Genomic DNA, 24579 nt, shown 5'->3' with positions numbered 1-24579 from the left:
GAGAATCACTTGAGCCTGGGAGGCAGAGGTTGCAGTGAGCCCAGATCATACCACTGCACTCCAGCCTGGACGACAGAGTGAGACTCTGTCTTCAAAACAAAAAAAAAAAAGAAAAGAAAATGTAGAAAGAACATGACAAAATAAATGCACAGCAGATAAGTACACTGTGGTACACTATAAATCAATCTAACATAGTGTAATTGGAGTCCCAGAAGGAGAGAAGAGAAGAGGGAAACAGAAAAACATTTGAAAAAAAATAGTGGCTGAATATGTCAAAATTTGAAACTCACAAAGTCGTAGATCCAAGAAGTTCAGGGAAACTCAAACAGAATAAACAATGAAAACCACACCAAGGCTTGTCCATCAAATTGCTAAAAACACTTGATAAAAAGATGATCTTAAAAAGCAGCCACAGAACAGAGACATAGATACAAAAGTAATGGCAAAACATTTCTTATTTATTTTTTTATTTTTTTTGAGAAGGAGCCTTGCACTGTTGCTCAGGCTGGATTGTAGTGGTGCCATCTTGGCTCACTACAACCTCTGCCTTCCAGATTCAAGTGATTCTCCTGCCTCACCCTCCCAAGTAGCTGGGAATACAGGCACATGCCACCACACCCGGGTAATTTTTGTATTTTTAGTAGAGACGGGGTTTTACCATGTTGGCCAGGCTGGTCTCAAAGTCCTGACCTCAAGTGATCTGCCCACCCTGGCCTCCCAAAGTGCTAAGATTACAGACATGAACCACTGTGCCCAGGCCATGACAGCACATTTCTTATTAGAAATTGTTCAAGCCTGCCAGGTGCGGTGGCTCATGCCTGTAATCCCAGCACTTTGGGAGGCCGAGGCTGAAGGCGCTTGAGCCCAGGAGTTTGAGACAGCCTGGGCAATGAAGTGAGATCTTATCTCTATAAAAAAAAAATTAAAAATATTAGCTGAGTGTGGTGGTGCACATCTGTAGTCCCAGCTACTTGGGAGGCTGAGGCAGGAGGATTGCTTGAGCCTGGGAGGTTGAGGCTACAGTGAGCTGTGATTGTGCCACTGCACTCAAGCTGGGAGACAGGATGAGATGGACAGATGGATGGACAGATGGAGGGGAGGGGAGGGGAGGGAAGGGGAGAGGGATGGAAGGGGAGAGGGAGGGAGGGAAGGAGAGAGGGAGGGAGGGAAGGAGGGAAGGAGAGAGGGAAGGAGGGAAGGAGGGAAGGAGGGAAGGAGAGAGGGAAGGAGGGAAGGAAGGGGAGAAATAGGGCAAGCCAGAGAACAATACTAGGGGGTAGGAAGGTAGGGAACAACTGTCACCCTGGCATTCCATATCCTGTGACAATATCTTTCAAAAGTGGAAGTTAAAGACTTTTTAGACACATAAAACCCACGAGAATTCACTGCCAGCAGACTTGCACTAAAATAAATATTAAAGGAACTTCTTCAGGCAGAATAAAAATAGTGTCAGATGAAAATCTGGATCTACTTTAACAAAGGTAATCATGTAAATATATATAAAAGGTTATTTTTTATCATTTTGGTTTTCCCCCCACAAACTCAGAAGTTCTTACTAAACATTTTTTTTTCACTTTAAAATCACTAAAAATGACGGCTGACTGCTCTACACAAAATTGATAAGTAGGAAAGTGTTTTACAAAAGTAGCACAAAGGTCAAGAGAGAGGAATGGAGTAACACTCTTATAAGGTTCTTTCATTAAAAATGAACTGGTGTAATAAAATTTGAAAGTAGACTGTGATCATTTAAAGATGTGTTTTGGAAGGCTAAGTGCGGTGGCTCATGCCTATAATTCCAGCACTTTGGGAAGTCAACGTGGGAGGGTTGCTTTGGCTCAGGAGTCCAAGACCAGCCTAGGCAACATAGGGAGACCCCGTCTGTACGAAAAACTTAAAAAAAAAAAAAATGACCAAGCATGGTGGCACATTCCTATAGTCCCAGCTGCTCAAGAAGCTGAAGCAGGCCAGAAACAAAAAATGACAAAATATTGCTAAATCAAAACAATACTTTTTAAACTGGAGAAACAGATCTCACTCATGGATCAGAGGACTCAATATCGTTATGATGTCAATTTTCCCAAAATGGATCTGTAACTTCACGGCAACCCCAAACAAAATCTCAGGAAATTGATAAGCCGATTTTCAAAGCTGTATGGAAATGCAAAGGACTTAAAATATGCAAAACGACATTCAGAAAGAAGAACAAAGTTGGAGAACTTATGCTGCTGGATATCTAAGGCTTATTATAAGACCACAGTAATAAGATAGTATACTTTTGGAGTAAACATAGACGTATAGATCAGTGGAGTAAGAGAATCCAGAAATAGACCTACGCATGGACTCGCACATACTCATTTTTTCCATGAAGGCATCAAGGAAACATCCCAATTACCCTGAGACTTCCCTGCTGCTGGAATGAAGATGCTGTGTTTCTGGTATCATATGGGGCAAGCACACCAATGGGACAGAATAAAGAACCCGGGCCAGGCACGGTGGCTCATGCCCATAATTCCAGCACTTTGGGAGGCTGAGGCAGGTGGATCACCTGAAGTCAGGAGTTTGAGTCCAGCCTGACCAACATGGCAAAACCACATTTCTACTAAAAATACGAAAATTAACCAGGCATAGTGGCTCATGCCTGTTATCACAGCTACTCAGAAGGCTGTGGCATGATAATCGCTTGAACCCAGGAGGCAGAGGCTGCAGTGAGCTGAGATTGCGCCATTGCACTCCAGAGCGAGACTCCATCTCAAAAAAAAAAAAAAAAAAAAAAGCCCAGAAATAGACCCACATACATGTGAAAACTCAATTTACAATTCAGCTGACACTTAAAACCAGTGAGGGAATGTGTAGACCTCTCAGTAAGCGTTGCCAAGCCAACTGGCTATTGATGTGGTATAAGTAAACTTTGATATCTAGCTCACACTATATACAAAAGACTGGCTCAAATATGACAAAAATACATTAGAATTGATAGAAGAAAAATAGGCAAATAACTGTGACTTGGGGTTAGGGTATAGGGTTAGGTTAGGCTTACTTTTAAAGCAAGCCATAAAAAGCATAAAGTTTAAAAGAAGAGTAATAAGCTTGATTATATTAAAATTTAAAGCTTCTGTGAGTCAGAAGACACCACATTAAAAAGAAAGGTGGCACAAACTAGAAGACATTTTCAACACACAAAACCTACTAAAAAAACATTAGAATCCAGAATAGACAAAGAATTTTGGCCAGGCATGGTGGCTCACGCCAGCACGTGGGCAGGCTGAAGCAGGAGGATCACTTGAGCCCAGGAGTTTGAGACCAGCCTTGGCAACATAGTGAGACGCTGTCTCTACAAAAAAATAAAATAAAATAAAATTAGCCGAGCATAGTGGTGTATGCCTGTAGTCCCAGCTACTCAGGAGGCTGAGGTGGGAAGGTCACTTGAGGCTGAAAAGTTAAGGCTGCAATGAGCCAAGATCATGCTATTATACTCCAGCCTGGGCAACAGAGCAAGATCCTGTCAAAAGAAAAGAAAGAAGAAGGAAGGAAAGGAAGGAAAGGAAGGAAGGAAGGAAAGAAAGAAAGGAAAGAATTTCTACATGTCAGTGAGAAAAAGACAAGCAATCAAAATGTGAACAAAATGTCTAATCTTACTTGTAATAAGGGTTAATCAATGTAAAGTTAGAATAATTTCATGCACAGAGCAAAAAATTACAACGGTATTGTCAACAATATAGAGCAATAAGGATTTTCCTATACTGCTTGGTAGTATAAATTATTATAATTCCTTTGGAGAACAATTTGACAATATTTCATGTAGTTGAAGATGTTCATACTCTACCACCCAGAAATTCCATTCCTAGATGTAGACTCTCTCGTACATGTATGTAAGAAGACGTGTATAAGATGCTCATAGAAGCCCTGTTTATACTAATAGCAAAAAATGAAAATGACCTTAATGCCCGAGAACAGAATAGAGACATAAATTGTGTTATAGTCACACAATGGAATACTAAAAACTAGATTGAGGGAAAAGCAAGTTTCAGAGAAATGTCTGTAATCCCAGCACTTTGGGAAGCCGAGGCAGGTGGATCACCTAAGGTCAGGAGTTTGAGACCGGCCTAGCCAACATGGTAAAACCCTGTCTCTACTAAAAATACAAAAATTAGCTGGACGTAGTGGTACATGCCTATAATCCCAGATACTTGGGAAGCTGAGGCAGGAGAATCGCCTGAACCCAGGAGCTAGAGATTGCAGTGAGCAGAGATTGTGCCACTGTACTCCAGCCTCAGGGACAGAGTGAGACTCTGTCTTCAAAAAAAAAAAAAGTATACAAAGTTAGAAATATATACTATATCTTGCTTAAGTCAGTGTTTGAGGAGGCCATAAACGGAGAGGGAGACTTCAATTATATTGGTACTGTTTTATTCTATAAGGGGAGCAGTGGACATGGTTAAGTTTATGGTATACATTTTTATAGATCAACTATTTGAAAACTTGTTTAAAGTAGTGGCCTTTAATTGTCTGTATTGAACCGTCAGCTATTGATTAAAAACCTCACATAAAAGTATTTCTGATAATTTCTAAAAAGGCCTTTAGGAATTACAGGGCTCTCTTCTTCCAATGAATGGATTATTTTCTTTGAGACTTGATATCAGAGTATTGGCTACCAGCATGTAGAAAGGACGAGACTTGGAAAGCTTGAGGAATACACAGGTAGAGTGTTGGGAATCCTGATAGGTAAAAATAAAGTAGGATGGGGCTGGAGATAGAAAACAGTCCTACAGAAACATGAAAATATGAAAGAACCAGAATTACAGAACCCCCACCCACACAAACGAGGTGGTTTTTAAAACTGCACTTCACTAGTAAGCAACCAACCTTAGCTCCAGTAGAATGACCTATTCTTGCTCGTCAGGAAAATCTAACACACTTTGTCATAAACAAAGATAAATTTATCATACAGAATATAGAAAGTATAAATCAAAGTTTTTCAGCCAATGAAAACACTTTCCCCATCTCTACTAAAAAATATAAAAATTAGCCAGGCATGGTGGCATGTGCCTGTAATCCCACCTACTTGGGAGGCTGAGACATGAGAATCACTTGAACCCTGGAGGCAGAGGTTGCAGTGAGCCAAGATCACACCACTGCACTCTAGCCTGGGTGACAGAGTGAGACTCTGTCTCAATAATAAACAAAACAAAACAAAAAACACCTCACAAAGCAGAAAAAACAGCACAACACTCCAACTTGGATGAAATTAAACCAGAAATAGTGGAAATGAAAGAACACTATAACTCAGAAATGTAAAATTCTTCATAGAAATAGACCAAAAAAAAAATTGCACAAAGAGCTGACAGAATAGTGGACAGAAATGGATTAAAAAGACAAAAATTATTTCAAAAATGACTAAAAGTTGCCCATGACACAGTGGATGCAAAGTGCTGTATTGAATTAGATATGGAGTACAAGCAAAAGAGCTAGGAAACAAAAGTGGGACAGAGAAAACATTACAAAACAAAGTAGTAGTCATGGAAAGCAGAAAAGGTTCCAGCATAGGAACACATGGAGAGCCTCAAGAAAACTGAACAAAATAAAACACTGGAAAATTATCAATATTTAATTCATGCAAACTTCCTGTTAGCAGCAGCGAATCGTAATGGCTCTGCGACAACCTCAATTCTTGTAGAAGGAAGTAGAGTAGAAGGAAGAATTTGACCAAGGGGCATAAGGCAGACTGAGAGATTGAGGCAAGTTTTAGAGCAGGAGTGAAAGTTTATTAAAAATCTTAAAAAGGCCAGGTGCGGTGGCTCATGCCTGTAATCCCAGAACTTTGGGAGGCCAAGATGGGTGGATCACTTGAGGTCAGGAGTTTGAGACCAGCCTGGCCAACATGGTGAAATCCTGTCTCTACTAAAAATACAAAAATTAACTGGGCGTGGTGGCAGGCTCCTGTAAAATCCCAGTTACCCAGGAGGCTGAGGCAGGAGAATTGCTTGAACCCGGGAGACAGAGGTTGCAGTGAGCTGAGATTGCGCCACTGCACTTCATCCTGGGTGACAGAGTGAGACTCCATCTCAAAAAAAAAAAAAAAAAAAAAATGCTTAAGAGGATTGAGCACAGTGGCTCACACCTATAATCCCAGCACTTTGGGAGGTTGAGGCCGGTGAATCCTTGAGCGAGTATGATACCAGCCTAGACAACATGGCAAAAGCCCCCATCTCTACAAAAACAACAATAACAAAAATAGGAAAAAAGAAATTAGCCAAGCGTGGTAGCTTATGCTTGTGTTCCCAGCTACTTGGAAGGCTGGGGTGGGAGGATCACTTGAGCCTGGGAGGTTGAGGCTGCAGTGAGCTGTGATTGCACCACCACACTCCAGCCTGGGCAACAGAGCAAGACCCTGTGTCAAGGAAAAAAAAAAAAAAAAGCTTAGAACAGAAACAAAAAAGGAAGTGAAGTGTGAAGTACACTTGGAAGACGGCCAAGTGGATGACTTGAGAGATCAAGTGCCCGGTTTGACCTTTGACTTGGGGTTTTATACATTGGCATGCTTCGGGGGGTTGCATCCCTTCTACCCTGATTCTTCCCTTGGGGTGGGCTCTCTGCATGCACAGTGACCTGCCAGAACTTGGGAGGGGCTGCATGCCCAGTGTGTTTACTGGAGTTGTATGCATGCTCACTTAAAGCGTTTTTCCCTTACTAGTTTTTCTGGAAGAAGGACCAGTTAAACACCACCATTTTGCCTCTTAGTGCACATGTGTGAATCCACTTGACCAGTTTCTGAAATCCTATCAGGAAGCTGCTGATTGCCAACTTTCAGCGTGTTGTAGCTATTGGGGGACTGCCTTTCCCTGGAACCGGTGGTGACTAATTATTATTTTAGATAGACGGTTTAACAACTGCCTGACCATCATCTGATAGTCACTTGACATTCCTGGCTGGGGGTGGAGGGGCCTCTCCTGCCTTGTTTATGTCTAACTACCTACTGTAACATTCCCTGAAATAAAATAGGAAAGAAAACTACATATTAAAAGAGCCTATCATATGCTTGAGAAACTTGACCTATAGTAGTTGCATTAAAATGTTAGAATTTGAGGATTTGTGGCCGGACACAGTGGCTCACACCTGTAATCCCAGCACTTTGGGAGGCCGAGGCAGGCGGATCACTTGAGGTCAGGAGTGTGAGACCAGCCTGGCCAACATGGTGAACCCCTGTCTCTACTAAAATACAAAATTAGCCAGGCATGGTGGTGCATGCCTGTATTCCCAACTACTCAGGAGGCTGAGGCAGGAGGATCACTTGAACCTGGGAGGCAGAGGCTGCAGTGAGCCGAGATCACACTACTGCACTCCAGCCTGGGGCCTGGGTGATAGAATGAGACTCTGTAACCAAAAAAAAAAAAAAAAAAAAAAAGCCCTCCAAAGAAATTACCACGTCATTTATAAAAGAAGCAAATCAGGATGATATCAGACTCTTTGATAACAAAATCTGAAGCAAGACAACAAACAGTAAAACAGGTTGTTAAAGAAACTGAAAGAAGCATACACATCAGTAATTTATCTCCTGGCCAGATACTGCAGTTTACACCTGTAATCCCAACACTTTGGGAGGCCAAGGTGGGGGCATTGCTTCAGGCTAGGAGTTTGAGACCAGCCTGGGCAACAAAGCAAGACTCTGTCTCTACAAAAAAAAAATTTTGTTAAAAAGAAGGAAAGTATTGCCAGTATCAAAGCAGTCTTAGAGATGGAGGAACTTAGCATATATTGGAATCATGAGTGCCTGAAGAATCTACTAAAACAGCAATCAACTATAGCCCATGGGTCAAAGCCAGCAGCCACATTGTTTTTATTTATTTATTTTTTTTAGGCGGAGTCTCACTGTCTCGCCCAGGCTGGAGTGCAGTGGCATGATCTCGGCTCGCAGCAACCTCCGCCTCCCAGGTTCAAGTGGTTCTTCTGCCTCAGACTCCCGAGTAGCTGGGATTATAGGCGTACACTACTACGCTCAGTTAATTTTCTGTATTTTTAGTAGAGACAGGGTTCACCATGTTGGTCAAGCTAGTTTTGAACTCCTGACCTCAAATAATCTGTCTGCCTCAGCCTCCCAAAGTGCCAGGGTTACAGGCGTGAGCCACCATGCCCAGCCTGCAGCCACATATTCTGGTAAATAAAGTTTTACTGGGACACAGCCATGCTCATTTTGTATGCATTGTCTGTGTTTGCTTTTGTGAGACAATGGCAAAGCTGAAGAGTTGCAACAAGGACTGTATGTCCCACAAATGTGCAAATATTTACTATTGGGCCATTTACAGAAAAAGCTCACCATCCTTGCACTAGAAGACAAAATTCATCCAAAGAATACGTGATTAGGGAAAGTGTGGCAAAAGGACTGGTGGTGAGTTTTGAAGACTTTATTGTGGCTCTAAGACTAAAAAAAAAAATTAGGGATGATGTTATATGCTCTGATAGAGTAAAAATAATACAACCTTTTTTTAGAGGCGAAGGAAGAAAAAAATACAGTAAGTTCATTGATTTCATACAGATAACAGGTGTGTCTCTAAGGATACTGTCAGAAGAGGGAAAATCTGAAAGAAAAATCTTCAAAAATTGCCCAAGATGTCCACAGGTTGGACAGATGTGTAATAAAAACAAGCCTCTGAATTAAAGCTGAATTGTCACCTGCAAGGCTTGGAGGCATTAAATCAGATGGCTAATCTCTATCAGATGAAGCACAGAGACGGGATTAAATCAATCATGGCTCTCCAGACCTTAAGATGCCTACATACTTGTTAACTTTTTATGCTATATACTTTAACCAATCAGAATTGTTAAGAATTCTGATTGTTAACAATGTGAATTTAGTAGAGACTATGAAACCTCGTCTCTACTAAAAATACAAAAATTAGCTGGGCGTGGTGGTGTGTGCCTGTAATCCCAGATACTTGGGAGGCGAGGCAGGAGAATCGCTTGAACCCGGGAGGCAGATGTTGCAGTAAGCCGAGATCATGCCACTGCACTCCAGCCTGGGAGACAGAGCAAGACTCCATCTCAAAAAAAAAAAAAAAAAAAAAAAAAAGGAATAAACAGTCTTGAAATCAGCCAGATTTACAATTGCACATAACATTAAATTAAAAAAGTGCATATTGTAAATCTGACAGCATCCACAAAAACAAGAAAACAAAAAACTATGGCTAATAAGGCAATAGAGACATAAGAACAGTTAATACTTTTATTTTTGACTTTAAAAAATTATTATTATACAGGCCAGCTGCAGTGGCTCACACCTGTAATCCTAGCACTTTGGGGCCGGGCGTGGTGACTCATGCCTGTAATCGCAGCACTTTGGGAGGCCGAGGCTGGCGGATCACGAGGTCAGGAGATCGAGACCATCCTGGCTAACACAGTGAAACCCTGTCTCTACTAAAAATACAAAAAAATTAGCCGGGCACGGTGGCAGGCACCTGTAGTCCCAGCTATTCGGGAGGCTGAGGCAGGAGAATGGCGTGAACCCGGGAGGCGGAGCTTGCAGTGAGCCGACATCGCACTACTGCACTCCAGCCTGGGTGACAGAGCCAGACTCTGTCTCAAAAAAAAAAAAAAAAAAAAAATCCTAGCACTTTGGGAGGCCAAGGTGGGTGGATCACCCGAGGTCAGGAGTTTGAGACCAGCCTGGCCAACATGGTGAAACACTGTCTCTACTAAAAATGCAAAAATTAGCTGGGCATGGTGGCACATGCCTGTAAGTGCAGCTACTTGGGAGGCTGAGGCACAAGCGTCACTTGAACCCGGGAGGTGGAGGTTGCAGTGGAGCCGAGATTGCGCCACTGCACTCGAGCCTGGGTGACAGAGCAGGACTCTGACTCAAAAACAATAAATAGATAAATAATTATTATTACAGAGACGGGGGGTCTCACTGTGTTGCCCAGACTGGTCTTGAACTCCTGGCCTCAAGCAATCCTCCTGCCTCAACCTCCCAAAGTGCCGGTATTACAGGCGCGAGCCACTGCGCCTGGATTTATAGCAGTCTTTTAGACTCTGTATTAATTCAAAAGAAAAGCAGAAAAAGGGAAAATAGAACACATCACGGGGCAAATTGGAAACAATTGCAAGACGGTAGATTCAGTTCAACCACGTCAATAGTTATACCAAAGACAAATGCAGTATTAGAACGTCATCTCCTAAAAGGTCCTTCTAGCTCTAACGATAAAAATAAAGACCACTTACTTTAGAAATATAAAAGTCACCCTATTGAAGCGTAATCTTGAAAGTTTATTATTAATTACCTACCAGGAAGGAGTCTTGACCAAACTTCAAATTCTAATACATTTATGTCATCTGCCCTTATAAATTGCTTAAATGATGTTAAAAATTAACATACCTTCCAGTGAATCATGAGTATCTTGGCCCCATCTGGCAAAATGAATGGAGCCACCTCCTAACCAGGGAAAGCAAATCAGCTTAAAAGTTGCCTCAGGGTTTTTGTATAAGCAGTTGAAAATGTCTTCATTCCTAGGGAGGAAATTCAAATATATTTAACATTATGTATATCAATTAAGTTCCCTATACTGAATTCCCTGTGTTTTAATGGAAATCTTTATTAATTATAAGAAACATATGTTCAAATATAAAGTGATTGCAAATTTTTCCAATAAGAAAGGGCAAAAAAGATTTTTATGGTCTGTGTTGACAATTTGAATACATAGATTTTTAGGACTGGGCATGGTAGCTCATGCCTGTAATCCTAGCAATTTGGGAGGCCAAGGAAGAGGATCACTTGCAACCAGAAGTGTGAAGCTAGTCTGGACAACATAGCGAGACCTCATGTCAACAAAAAATTTAAAAGTTACGTTGGCATAGTGGTACACACCTATGATCCTAGCTACTTGGGAGGCAGAGGCAGAAGGATCTCTGGAGCCTAAGAGTTTGAGGGTGCAGAGAGCTATGACTGCACCACTGGATTCCGGCCTCACTCAGTGACAGAGTGACATCTTGCTTCTAATTTTTTTTTTTTTTTTGAGCCATAGTCTCAAAAAAAAAAACATAGTCTCACTTTGTTGCCCAGGCTGGAGTGTAGTGGCATAATGTCGGCTCACAGCAACCTCCACCCTCCAGGTTCAAGCGATTCTCCTGCCTCAGCCTCCCGAGTAGTTGGGATTACAGGCAAGTGCCACCATGCCAAGCTAATTTTTTATGTTTTAGTAGAGACGGGGTTTCTCCATGTTGGTCAGGCTGGTCTCAACCTCCCGACCTCAGGTGATCCGCCCGCCTCGGCCTTCTGAAGTGCTGGGATTACAAAAATAAGCCACCACACCCAGCCCTTGTCTCTAATGTTTAAATTAAATAAACTTTCAGGGATGTAGGTGAAATAGTCAAATACCTATATATAACATTTAGTAAGTGCATTTTATATGCACACTTAAAGTGACATAAATGTTAATTCAGAAATTGCCTTTTTCACAATTTGGAGAATAATTTTATCCAAACCATTCATGGGCAGCTTCAATCTTGGTATCTTCATGATCTCCAGAGCCACTTTTCAAGTTATATGTAAGTTTTATAGAGCATATAATTTTGACTTCCTTCTGAATGTTTGATAAACAGTGCTTTTTAAATTTACTTATAGGCTGGGCTCAGTGGCTCACGCCTGTAAGCCCAGCATTTTGGGAAGCCAAGGGAGGCAGATCACTAGATGTGAGGAGTTCGGGACCAGCCTGGCCAACATGGCGAAACCCTGTCTCTACTAATAATACAAAAATTAGCTGGGTGTGCTGGTGGGCACCTGTAATCACAGCTACTTGGGAGGCCGAGGCAGGAGGATTACTTGAACCCAGGAGGCGGGGGTTGCAGTGAGCTGAGATCGCACCACTGCTGTCCAGCCTGGGTGACAGAGTGAGACTCTGTCTCAAAACAAACAAACAAATCTACTTATAATGTCACTGGATTTTTGTCCCAAGATCCAAGTACCCAATCAGGTGATATTAGGAAAAGTTCTTTTTGAAAAAGTCATCCTATCTGTACACATTTGTGCTCACCACAATTTAAACAATTTCTATAAAGTTTGCAAATTGATCCTTAAATTCCTTACAAAGATATATAATATTCCCAAATATGAGGTTCTAAACCCTAGTATAATGATGCAATCTGTTATACCCCTGTCGTTTTTTCAGGTGATCTCTACAAACATCCAAAACTAACACCAACTGATATCTTTTCAGGTTAACTTGTGTTCTGTAAAGGTACTTTGTTCTTCATAACAAAATAATTCAGAACACTCATAAAATGAGAGATTTTATATGAACCTAGGCACAAACGAAAACTTTTTTGAGGGGGTTGATAATTTATGGAGAAAAACTCCCGGCTTTTTACTTGGGCACTTATGTTAACAATTACTAGTTTAAAGATAAAGGCAAAAAAGACTAATTTTTATTTTTTTTGAGATGGATTCTTGCTGTCAACCAGGCTGGAGTGCAGTGGTGCGATCTTGTCTCACTGCAACCTGCACCTCCCAGCTTTCAGCAATTCTCCTGCCTCAGCCTCCCGAGTGGCTGGGATTACCACCATCCTGAGGGTGCACCACCACACCCGGTGAATTTTTGGTATTTTTAGTAGAGACAGGGTTTTGCCATGTTGGCCAGGCTGGTCTTGAACTCCTGACCTCAGGTAATTCACCTGCCTCAGGCTCCCAAAGTGCTGGGATTACAAGTGTGAGTGCCTGGCCGAGAAGCCTCTTTCAAACTAAAAAGGGAGCCGTACAAAGGCAGGGTATCAGAGCCCTGGGGATGGAGGAAGAGCCTGGTGGCACAAGGGGTGGCCTGCCTGGTTCTCTTAGGTTGGTCTCCTCTCTCCATGCTGTGAGGTGAGGGTGCTTGCAAGATTGCTGGTCTTTGCGGCGTGTTGAGTGCTCAACAGAAGTCAGTTCCTCTTGAGAGGTAGAATCTCTGCTCAGCCTTATGCACACAGAAAAGTGAGTAGATTTATTTTTAAAGGCGCTGACTCTTATTGACTGCTCCAACCCCTGTTAAAAATAAAGAAGGTTAGAGGAAAAGGAAGGAGAAGACAGAGAAGAGAAAAAAATGACAGTGGTGATGACAAAGGAGAAGAAGAAATGGGTTAGAACCAAAACAACTGATGTTATTCAGATAAGGAGTCACCACCCCATCCCACCCCATTCATATCCAATTAGCAGTAAGTGCTTCCATTAACAGGACTGCTCACGTATATACAAAAAGACAAAGATGCAACATTTCCAGACTCTAGCCATGAAACAAGCCTGCTCCTAAAAGAACAGAAAACATTACATACATACTAGAAAATTAGGGTAAGGGTGAGGGATGTTTGTTTTGGCAAAAGAGATGTCTTAGCGTTCTAAGTGTTTGTAAAGTTGTGCTCTTTTAAATCTCAAGAAAGAGGCTGGGCGTGGCGGCTCATCCCAGTACTTGAGGTCAGGAGTTCAAGACCAGCCTGGCCAACACGGTGAAACCCCCATCTCTACTAAAAATATAAAAATTAGCCGGATATGTGTCCCATGGCTGTAATCCCAGCTAGTTGGGAGGCTGAGGCAGGAGAATCGCTTGAACTCGGGAGATGAAGGTTGCAGTGAGCTGAGATTGCGCCACTGCACTCCAGCCTGGGCGACAGAGTGAGACTCCATCTCAAAAAGTAAAATAAAATAAATCTCAAGAGAGAGGGATTCTAAAAAAAGGCTTCACTGCTGTGCCAAACTTCCCATTTTGCAATCTTCAAGTATTCAGAAAAGAGAAGAAAAATAACTACTGAAAGAACTGTCATTTATTTATTTACTTATTTACTTTTATTTTTTTGAGATGGAGTCTCACTCTGTTGCCCAGGCTGGAGTGCAGTGGCTCAAGTTCAAATGATTCTCCTGCCTCAGCCTCCCAAGTAGCTGGGATTATAGGTGCCCGCCACTGCGCCCAGATAACTTTTGTATTTTTAGTAAACACAGGGTTTCGCCATGTTGCCCAGGCTGGTCTCGAACTCCTGACCTCATGTGATCCACCCACGTCGGCCTCCCAAAGTGCTGGGATTATAGGCGTGAGCCACCACGCCTGGCCAGATCTGACAAGTGTTTATTTATTTATTTGAGACTGAATCTCGCTCTATCGCCCAGGCTGGAGTGTGGTGGCACGACCTTGGCTCACTGCAACCTCTACTTCCCAGGTTCAGGCGATTCCTGTGCCTTAGCCTCCCGAGTAGCTGAAATTACAGGTGCCTGCCACCACGCTTGGCTAATTTTTGTATTTTTAGTAGAGACGAGGGTTTCACCATGTTGGCCAGGCTGGTCTTGAACTCCTGACCTCAAGTGCAGATCTGTCATTTATAAAGGTCTTTATCTTCCGACTCCTAGGAGCTCCTTGGATCCCAAGTATTCATTTTAAGGACACGGCTAACTTGGCAAGGTCAGTTGTGACTTTCAACACAGTTCCAGAGAGCCCAGGTGAATCCCTCAGCTTGAAGTTTTTATCATGCAGTGGAGGGCATTTCTAGGAACAGAAAGATGTGCCTAAATAGAGGAAGAAAGTTTACAGAGGGTGGGGAGCCCATCTATTTGTTTCTTAGAGCCTTTTCTTAGTAATTCTGGGCCAGAGCCACCATCAACTCTCAGAAAAAAATCACCTGAATGACTCATGAGGATTTTGCTGACTTTACCTGGAAACAGTTCCTTCTTAGGTAATGATATGAAAGGCAGAAAAAGACAGCAAGTTCTTCCAAGAAAAATAGGCAGTCAGAGCTGGGATACAAATTTTTTTGGTGTTGACAATTAAAAGTTGTTATGGAGCACTACAAAGTTTTCATAAAATTAGGCTGAATTCCTCCAACTCTTTCTAATTGAAGTACATAAAAACCTTGTTTTGTATTATTTTTTGACTTGGCACGGTCTGTGATCAATCATATCTGGGAAGATTAAACATTTAACCACTGTCCAAATTTACTCAAGAAATATTTTCCAAGTTGAGTAAAATGTCCTGGGTTTTGTTTTCATCACCGGAGGGATCCTCTGGTAAGAATAACAGTGACTCTCTCCTCAAGGTTAAACCTCTAGATGATTTCATTTGATTGAAACACCAGACGGGAGAAGAGGGAGAGTGGGACAGAGACAATACTCCAGAGATAATGGCTTAGGTTTTTGTGGAACTGATGCATAATACTAGTCCAAAGATAAAACATGCCCAGCAAATGTCCAGCAGAATAGATTACAAAAAAAGCAATCTTTATAGAGATGCATTCCAACGAAACTGCAAAACCAAGAAACACAGAAGAAAACTATTAAAAGGAGCCAGGAGGTCAGGAGAGGTGGACATGGACTCACAGCGATGCAAAAACATGGAAGAGAATAGAATGATATCTTCAAGTACTAAGAGGCAAGGACTGCCAAATTAGAATTCTATACCCAGTAAAAACAGCTTTTAGGAAACAGGGCAACATAAAGACATTTTCAGACAGTAAAAACTAAGTTTGTCACCAGGAGACACTTTTTAAAGAAATGTTAAAGGATATACTTTGAGCAGAAAGTAAATGATCCCAGATGGAAGATAGGAGATGCAAGGAGGAATGAAAAAGACAGTGATAAATATGTGAGAAAATGTAAATGAACATTGATTACATAAAATGGTAATTGTAATGTCTGGTGGACCTTAAAATATATGCAAAATTAGGGATGGATGCAGTGGCTCACGCCTGTAATCCCAGCACTTTGGGAGGCCAAGACGGGTGGATCATGAGGTCAGGAGTTTGAGAGCAGCTTGGCCAACATGGTGAAACCCCATTTCTACTAAAAATACAAAAATTAGCTGGGCACAGTGGCGGATGCCTGTAATCCCAGCTGCTTGGGAGGCTGAGGCAGGAGAATTGTTTCAACCCAGGAGGCGGAGGTTGCAGTGAGCCGAGATTGCACCATTGTACTCCAGCCTGGGCGACAGGGCAAAACTATATCTCAAAATTAAAAAAAAAAAGAAAGAAAAAATATATATGTATAAAATTAAAATACAAGGCAAAAATAATGTCAAAGTCAGGCACAGGCAAACAAAGTTCCTTACATTATCTGTGAGGTTTTACTAAATTTAGACTGTATAAATATGCATGCCTTAATTTCTCAGGCTAGCCCTTAGAAGAATAGAAACAGACTGTAAATCATCCAAACTGGAAGAGACAAATGTTTATTTAATCAAAAAGAGAACTGAGAAAAGGAAAGGGAAAGAAACATAGAACAGGTAAAACAGATAAAAAGTAGAATACAAGATGACAGATTAAACCCCAGATACCAGTGATTATATTACATATAAACAGACTAAATTCTCTAGTTACAAAACAATATTCACAGATTAGATTAAAAGATAATCCAACAATAGGCTGTGCATATGAGACATATCTCAGAAGGTATTACTCTGTGATTTTTAGATAATTTAAAATATAAAATACTCACTTGCCAGGCTTTGACATGAACTCTGAGCAGACAATCTGAAAGATGACTTTCTTTGGATAGCCAAAGAAAGAGAGGACACAGGAAATGAGGTAATCTCAGAACATTATGAAAGAACAACGAAAACAACAAAGCAGGAAGAACAACATGGGCTGTGGCCCAGAGGAGACACAATGTACCATCTATGAGGAAAATAAAAGAAGTTAACTAAACTGGAAGGCAAGGTCGGTGCGGTGGCTCACGCTAGTAATCCCAGCACTTTGGGAGGCTAAGGTGGGCGGATCACCTGAGGTCTAGAGTTTGAGATGGGCCTGGCCAACATGGTGAAACCCCACCTCTACTAAAAAATACAAAAAATTAGCTGGGCATGGTGGTAGGCACCTGCTACTGAGGAGGCTGAGGCAGGAGAATCACTTGAACCCAGGAGGCGGAGGTTGCAGTGAGCTGAGATCACGCCACTGCACTCCAGGGCAACAAGAGCGAAACTCTGTCTAAAAAAAAAAAAAAGAAGAAGAGAATCCACTGGAAGGTGGAAAAAGGTGAATTGAATTTCAGAATGACTGACTAGACAGTAAAATCAAGTTAAGAGGCTGTTTTAGAGATCTAGATGATAAAGAGTGATACCTGGCCTTATAATATTAGCAAACACATAACACTAAGGACCAAGCACCCTTCTAAGCTTTCAATACCTATTAAGACTTTTCATGTTTACAATCATGTAGGCATTATTCACAAGAATAATTAAGGTATTATGTCCCCCATTTTGAAGATTTAAACAAGCTAAGGCACGGAGAGGTTAAGTAACTGACTAAAAGACACGTGGATGGCCGGACGCGGTGGCTCACACCTGTAATCCCAGCACTTTGGGAGGCCGAGGAGGGCGGATCACAAGGTCAGGAGACCAAGACCATCCTGGCTAACATGGTGAAACCCCGTCTCTACTACAAATAGAAAAAATCAGCCGGGCATGGTGGCGGGCGCCTGTAGTCCCAGCTACTCAGGAGGCTGAGGCAGGAGAATGGTGTGAACCCCGGAAGCGGAGCTTGCAGTGAGCGCAGATCGCGCCACTGCACTCCAGCCTGGGCGACAGAGCAAGACTCCGTCTCAAAAAAAAAAAAAAAAAAAAAAAGACACGTGGGTAGGGAACAGACCAGAGGGCAAATCCAAGTAGTCTGGTTCCAGAAACTATGCTTTTCACCCCTAATGCATTCTGCCTTTATGCTAAAGTAGAGGAGCTAAGGATGAAAAAGAAGGCTTGGGTTCTTCAGCCACTTTGACCATGAAACCAGTAGGAATTGATAATTTCTTAGATATGGAGACTGTGGGAGAGGGAGGAAGCAAGTATGATGTCCAACTATTTTATAGCACAACAGAGTGACTGTAGTCAATAATAACTTAATTGTACATTCTAAAATGACTAGAAGAATATAATTGGATTGTCTGTAACACAAAGGATAAATGTTTGAAAGGATGGATACTCCATTCCCCATGACATTATTTTACATTGTATGCCTGTATTAAAACATCTCATGGGCTGGGCATGGTGGCTCACACCTATAATCCCAGCACTTCAGGAGGCCAAGGCAGGTGGATTGCCTGAGGTCAAGAGTTCCAGACCAGCCTGGCTAACATAGTGAAACCCTATCTCTACTAAAAATACAAAAAATTAGCTGGGCGTGGTGGTGGGTGCCTGTAATCACAGCTACTTGGGAGGCTGAGGCAGGAGAATCACTTGGACCTGGGAGGCAGAGGTTGCAGTGAGCCAAGATCGTGCCATTGCACTCCATCCTGGGCCACAAGAGCGAAAACTCTGTCTCAAAACAAAAATAAAAATAAAAAATGGTGTGGAATGCCTCTAAGAGATCAAAGAAGACAAGAACTGAAAGTATCCTATCGTGCTGGTGATAATGGGATAGTTCTAATCCAGGAAAGAGAAGCTTCGGGTACTTCTCTTTGCTTGTGGGAAAAGCACCAGTAGCCTGGGAGCCCCTCTGGGGTTTGCTGCTGAAATTGGGCTGCACCCACTCTAGCCAATAGGGGATTTGGGCTGAGCACCAACATTGTTCACTATCTTCAACAGAGAAGCCTTAGGAGCCTCATGGGAGTAGAGTGAGCTGGCCAGGTAAACTGATCAGATGAGTAATCTGATGGTTGAGGTAGGGAGAGAGTGCTTAAGAGGGAGGCAGGATTGAGGAAAATTAAAAAGAGAGAAAGGGATGCTTTGAGACCATCCCTTTGAGATGGAGCAAAGTCCTGGAGTAGAAAGAGGGTTCTTGTAATCATCACTGATTTTCTGTCCTGCTAGATGGTAAGCTCTTTGAGTGTGGAGGCTTTGGTGGTTTTGTTCACAGTTGCATCCTTCTTGCTTCCTGCGATGCAGGAATGAACAAAGAATTCCTATCATGTGGAATGAACAATAAATGAATGAATAGTAGTAGAAGACAGGGTAGCGGTTATTGCTAAAAAGGCATGATGAAACTTGTTCATCTAGGATGGGGGGAAGGGAAGGCGGAAGGGAAGAAAGGAAGGGGTGATGCTGCAGAGATATTTTGAGGCTGAAGCAGAGGAGGTTAGAGTTTACACAGATGGCCTCTTTTCCCAGGAATGTAGGAGAGATCATTGGACAATTATGGGATGACTGGTGATTAGGATAAAGTTGGAATGGTCAATAGTGGGAGCAACTGGAAAGGCTAAATCCACAGTTGCCAATAGCTGTGACCGAAATCTGTATCTTTTACCACTGGTGTCAGCCAGCTTTCTTGATCTTCTGTAGCAATGAGGGTAGGCTCAGAAACAAAGATGGTGAACAGATGGGTTGACTCAAGCATGAGACTGGCAGGTTGGAAGGACAGAAACCAAAGGGGAAAGAGAACTGAGGGTGCCGCATAAAGAGAAAGCGTGTAATGGGATTATGACTGCAGTGTGACAAAGGGACAGCAGGAGAGGACTCCACTTTCTGGGGAAAAAGAGGCCCCAGGACTGGAAGTTGTCATGGGGACAAAGAGTAAGTCCATAGGAGAGAAGGAATGGGACATGGGGAAATTGTGTGATGGCTGCAGTGGAAAGGTGAAATTTCAAAGTCTGAGACTTAGGAGGTGAGACCACTCTAAAAGACCACCCAAGCATAGGCTCTTGTGGGGACTGTGAGATTCAGGAGTTCAGAAGCAAAGTGAGCTAAAGATGGCAGAAAGTATACCTACCTTGGCACAGGGGACCTCTTTGGTTCCTCATAAGATGAGGATCAGTTTTGCTTAACAAATCACCGTAAGTTATGCCCTTCTTCTTAGGGGATATAGACTTCTCCCTGTGGGGCCTTGTCTTCCGAACTGATGACTGCACAGTCTTGCTGTTGGCCAGCTCCTGAAATGTTGTCTTCTTCTGGGAGACTCTTAGCTAAAATACAGACAGGACTCTTTCCAGCAGCAGCTGTCCGTATGCTTACAATGAGTAAAGATACAATCATGGAGAAAGGGTGCTAGTTCAGCATCTCAAAAGTCGCTTACAAATGCAATCTTCTTTTTTTTTTTTGAGACAAAGTTTTCCTCTTATTATCCAGGCTGGAGTGCAGTGGCACAATCTCGGCTTACTGCAATCTCCGCCTCCCTGGTCGAAATGATTCTCCTGCCTCAGCCTCCCAAGTAGCTGGAATTACAGGCATGCATCACCACACTCAGCTAATTTTGTATTTTTAGTAGAGATGGAGTTTCACCGTGTTGGCCAGGCTGGTCTCGAACTCCTGACCTCAGGTGATCTACCTGCCTTGGCCTCCCAAAGTGCTGGGATTACAGGCATGAGCCATGGCACCCAGCCACACATGCAATCTTCTAGGGAGATTTTTAAACTAGCTTTTCTTTGAGTTGCAATTCCCTTTTTTTTTTTAGAGAGACATAGTCTTGCTCTGTCACCCAGACTGGCATGGAGGGGTGCTATCATAGCTCACTGCAGCTTCAACTTCCCAGGCTCAAGCAATCTTCCCACCTCAGCCTCCTGAGTAACTGGGACTAGAGATGCACGCCACCACACCTGCCTAATTCTAAAAATTTCTTTTTGGAGATGAGGGTCTCTCTATGTTGCCCAGGCTGGTCTCGAATTCCTGACTTCAAGCAGTTCTGCTTTAGCTTCCCAAAGTGCTAGTATTATAAGCGTGAACCACTGCACCCAGCCTGAGGTGCAATTCCCAGTCAAGATGCTGAATATATTTGCAAGAATTCAGGGCAGTACGGGTACTAACAGCCCAAATGACTGATCCATGCTCTTGGAACCTATATTTCATCAATTCTCCCGCATGCCCTCCCAGTGAATTTTAACACATCCCTGCTGTTTCCCCTGCAATGTCTCTGCATTAGTCCATTTTCATGCTGCTAATAAAGACATACCTGAGACTGGGTAATTTATACTGGAAAAGGGTTTCACAGACCCACAGTGCCACATAGCTGGGGGGGCCTCACAGTCATGGTGGAAGGCAAGGAGAAGCAAGTCACATCTTACATGGATGGCAGCAGGCAAAGAGAGAGTTTGCGCAGGGGAACTCCCGTTTTTAAAACGGTCGGATCTCATGAGACTCATTCACTAGCACAAAAATAGTGCAGGAAAGACCCACCCTCCTGATTCAACCACCTCTCACTGGGTTTCTCGCATAACATGTGGGAATTGTGGGAGTTACAATTCGAGATGAGATTTCGGTGGGGACACACTATCATTCCACCCTGGACCCCTCCCAAAACTTATGTCCTCACATTTTAAAACCAATCATGCCTTCCTAACAGTCCCCCAAAGTCTTAACTCAGAAGTCCACAGTCCAACATCTCATCTGAGACAAGGCAAGTCCCTTCCACCTATCAGCCTGTAAAATCAAAAGCAAGTTAGTTACTTCCTAGATACAATGGGGTACAGGCATTGGGTAAATACAGCCATTCCAAATGGGAGAAATTGGCCAAAACAAAGGGGCTACAGGCCCCATGCCAGTCCAAAATCCAACAGGGCAGTCAAATCTTAAAACTCCAAAATGATCTCCGTTGATTCCATGTCTTGCATCTGGGTCACACTAATGCAAGAAGTGGGTTCCCAGGGTGTTGGGCAGCCTCCAACCCCAAGCCCAAAATTCGCAAGCACCTGCAGTCTGCCCCGAGGGCTGAAGCAGGGTTTTTCCTGGTTCATCCAGGCAGCATTCCTGGCCTGAGGCTCTTTGTGTTGGCAGTACAGAGAACACTTGGCTGTTCTTATTCCTGGCTGAAGTTGCTGCCAGTTATATAAAGAACAGAGCTAACATTAATAAGGCTGTGAAAATTTAATGCCTCGCATCCGCATACGTAGAGAATTCAGGCTAAGTTCTACCAGCAATATAAGATTTCCTATACTATTCCTTCATCGCACTCAGACACTCTGCTGCCTGTGGATAGCTCAAAACAAACGGGTCGTGTTTCATCTAGGAAGCCATCTAGCTGTGGGTTAGGCCTCTGATGTGATGTGCCCAGACTCCACAGTTAAAACTAGTGACTTACACTTTTTTTTTTTTTGGACACGGAGTCTCGCTCTGTCACCCAGGCTGGCGTGCAGTGGTGCAATCTCGGCTCACCGCAACCTCCACCTTCCAGGTTCAAGTGATTCTCCTGCCTCAGCCTGCTGAGTAGCTGGGATTACTGGTGCTCGCCACCATGCCTGGCTAATTTTTGTATTTTTAGTAGAGACGGGGTTTCACCATGTTGGCCAGGCTGGTCTCAAACTCCTGACCTCAGGTGATCCGCCTGCCTTGGCCTCCTAAAGTGCCAGGATTATAGGTGTGAGCCACTGCAGCCGGTTTCTATGATAATAATTCTTTAAAGTTAAAAATAAAAGTATTAAAAACTGTTCTGTATGTCTCTATTGCCTTATTAGCCATAGCTCTTTGTTTTCTTGTTTTAGTGGATGCTGTCGGATTTACAATATGCACCTCTTTTTTTTTTAATGTTATCTGCAATTGTAGTTTTGCTACGGCCGATTTCAAGACTGTTTGTTTGTTTGTTTGTTGATTTATTTATTTTGAGACACAGTCTCGCTCTGTCTTCCGGGCTGGAGTGCAGTGGCACGATCTTGGCTCACTGCAACCTCTGCCTCCCAGGTTCAAGCGATTCTCCTGCCTCAGCCTCCCGAGTATGTGGGATTACAGATACGCGCCACCATGCTTGGCTAATTTTTGTATTTTTAGTAGAGACGAGGTTTCACCTTGTTGGTCAGGCTGGTCTCAAACTCTTGACCTTGTGATCCGCCCGCCTCAGCCTCCCAGAATGTTGTGATTACAGGTGTGAGCCACTGCACCTGGCCTACAATTCTTGCTTTTAAAAATTCTGAGAGGCTGTAATCCTAGAACTTTGGGAGGCTGAGGAGGGAGGATTGCTTGACCCCAGGAGTTCGAGACCAGCCTGGGCAACATAGCAAGGCCCCCCAATCCCTACAAAAATTTTTAAAAATTAGGCACAGTGGTATGTACCAGTAGTCCCAGCTACTCAGGAGGCCAAGGAGGGGAGGATGTCTTGATCCCAGGAGTCTGAGGCTGCAGTGAGCTGTGGTTGTGGCACTGCACTCCACCATGGGCAAGAGTGAGATCCCATTTCTCTTTTTTGGGGGGATGGAGTCTCGCTTTTGTTGCCCAGGTTGGAGTGCAATGGCACAATCTCAGCTCACTGCAACCTCCACCTCCCAGGTTCGGCGATTCTCCTGTCTCAGCTTCCCAAATCACTGGGATTACAGGCACTCACCACCAGGCCCAGCTAATTTTTGTATTTTTAGTAGAGATGGGGTTTCGCCATTTTGCCCAGGCTGGTCTTGAACTCCTGAACTCAAGCGATCCACCCACCTTGGCCTCCCAAAGTGCTAGGATTACAGGCATGAGTCACCACGCCTGGCCCCATCTTTAAAAATAAATAAATAAAAATTCTTAGAGGATTTGACCTCCAGGAAATAGCTATAACCACAGTTAAATGTAAAGACAATAATGTGACTTAAGTGTACAGTTAATGAGCGTCTGGGCCAGGACCTTCTTAGCAGGCCGTGTGCAGTTTCCTTTGCTGGTTTCTCATTGCAGGCATATACAGCTGTGGGGTGCTGGGCTAACATCTAGACTCACTCAGCCCCTGGGAGGCCATGGGTAAACCACACACCTCTCTGGGCCTAGGTTTTTTCAGCTGCCTCGTGAGATTGGTGTGAGATTCAAGGAGAACGTGAGCAATGAAAGGAGACTGCGGAGAGTGTCAGGCTACAAAACCTCAGGCTCTTTTTGTTTGATGCTCTTCGATTTGGTCATTTTCTAAGGTGGAAATAGCACGCCATTTGCCCATGCTCCCCTTTCTCCCCAAGAGCCAGATCTACCTCTCTGCTTCCTCATGGCATCCCAATGCAGAGCCCCGAGAAGATAGCGTAAAATGCTTTTGACTGGGAAGAAAACTTGGAGCACAGGAGGTGGCGCTTGATATAGTTTGGGTGTTTGTCCCCACCCAAATCTCATGTTGAAATGTCATCCCCCTACTGGAGGTGGGGCCTGGTGGGAGGTGTTTGGGTCAAGGGGCCGGATCCTACGTGGCTTGGTGCTGTCTCAGAGACGGTGAGTTCTCAATCTGGTTGTTCGAAAGCTATGGCACCTCCCCATCCAGCTTTCTCTCTTGCTCCTGCTTTCGCTGTGTGATCCATGCCTTTTCCTACTTCACCGTCCTCCATGAGTCAAGGCTTCTGGAGGCCTCCCTAGAAGCAGATGCCAGAGCTACCCTTCCTGTATAGACTGCAGGACCAGGAGCCAATAAGCCTCTTTTCTGATAAATTACCCGGTCACAGGTATTTCTTTATAGCAAAGCAAGAACAGCCGAATACAGTGCTCTTTGGCACCATCCTTGGGATTTGGAAGTCACACTCCGAATATACCAGGTTTTCTTTGATCCGTTGCTTCCTTTTCTCTAACTTTGCTTCTCTATGCTCCTAGAATGCCTCTCCCCTACTCACCACTGCCTTCTCTGCTAGCAAACTCCTACTTATGGGAGTTCAATGAACAACCCCAGCCTTTTAACTCTCAGCGCCTGTAATCCCAGCACTTTGGGAGGCCGAGGTGGGCGGATCGCGATGTCAGGAGTTCATGACCAGCCTGGCCAACATGGCGAAACCCTGTCTCTACTAAAAATACAAAAATT

General features: G+C 43.4%; 1 protein-coding gene across 2 annotated transcripts in view; it reads right to left on the bottom strand.

Annotated features, from left to right (window-relative positions):
• OLAH (oleoyl-ACP hydrolase) overlaps nucleotides 1-16483 on the bottom strand; it is a 30043-nt gene extending 13560 nt beyond the window's left edge. Inside the window, exons 1-3 of one of the 2 annotated variants that reach the window (XM_054503740.1) lie at nucleotides 16430-16483; nucleotides 12805-12935; nucleotides 10367-10497 (exon numbers count right to left, since the gene is read on the bottom strand). In XM_054503740.1, coding sequence (XP_054359715.1) covers nucleotides 10367-10497; nucleotides 12805-12836 — 163 coding nt within the window. In that variant the 5' untranslated portion in view covers nucleotides 12837-12935; nucleotides 16430-16483. Of the gene's footprint in view, nucleotides 1-10366; nucleotides 10498-12804; nucleotides 13004-16429 lie in introns of both variants that reach the window. The other variant, XM_054503739.1, reaches the window with a different exon arrangement.
• Nucleotides 16484-24579: the final 8096 nt, after the last annotated feature.

This window comes from Pongo pygmaeus, chromosome 8 (genome assembly GCF_028885625.2).
Source record: "Pongo pygmaeus isolate AG05252 chromosome 8, NHGRI_mPonPyg2-v2.0_pri, whole genome shotgun sequence".
NCBI lineage: Eukaryota > Metazoa > Chordata > Mammalia > Primates > Hominidae > Pongo > Pongo pygmaeus.
Note: the sequence above shows the minus strand (reverse complement) of the source record. Positions and strands in the feature narration are given on the sequence as shown.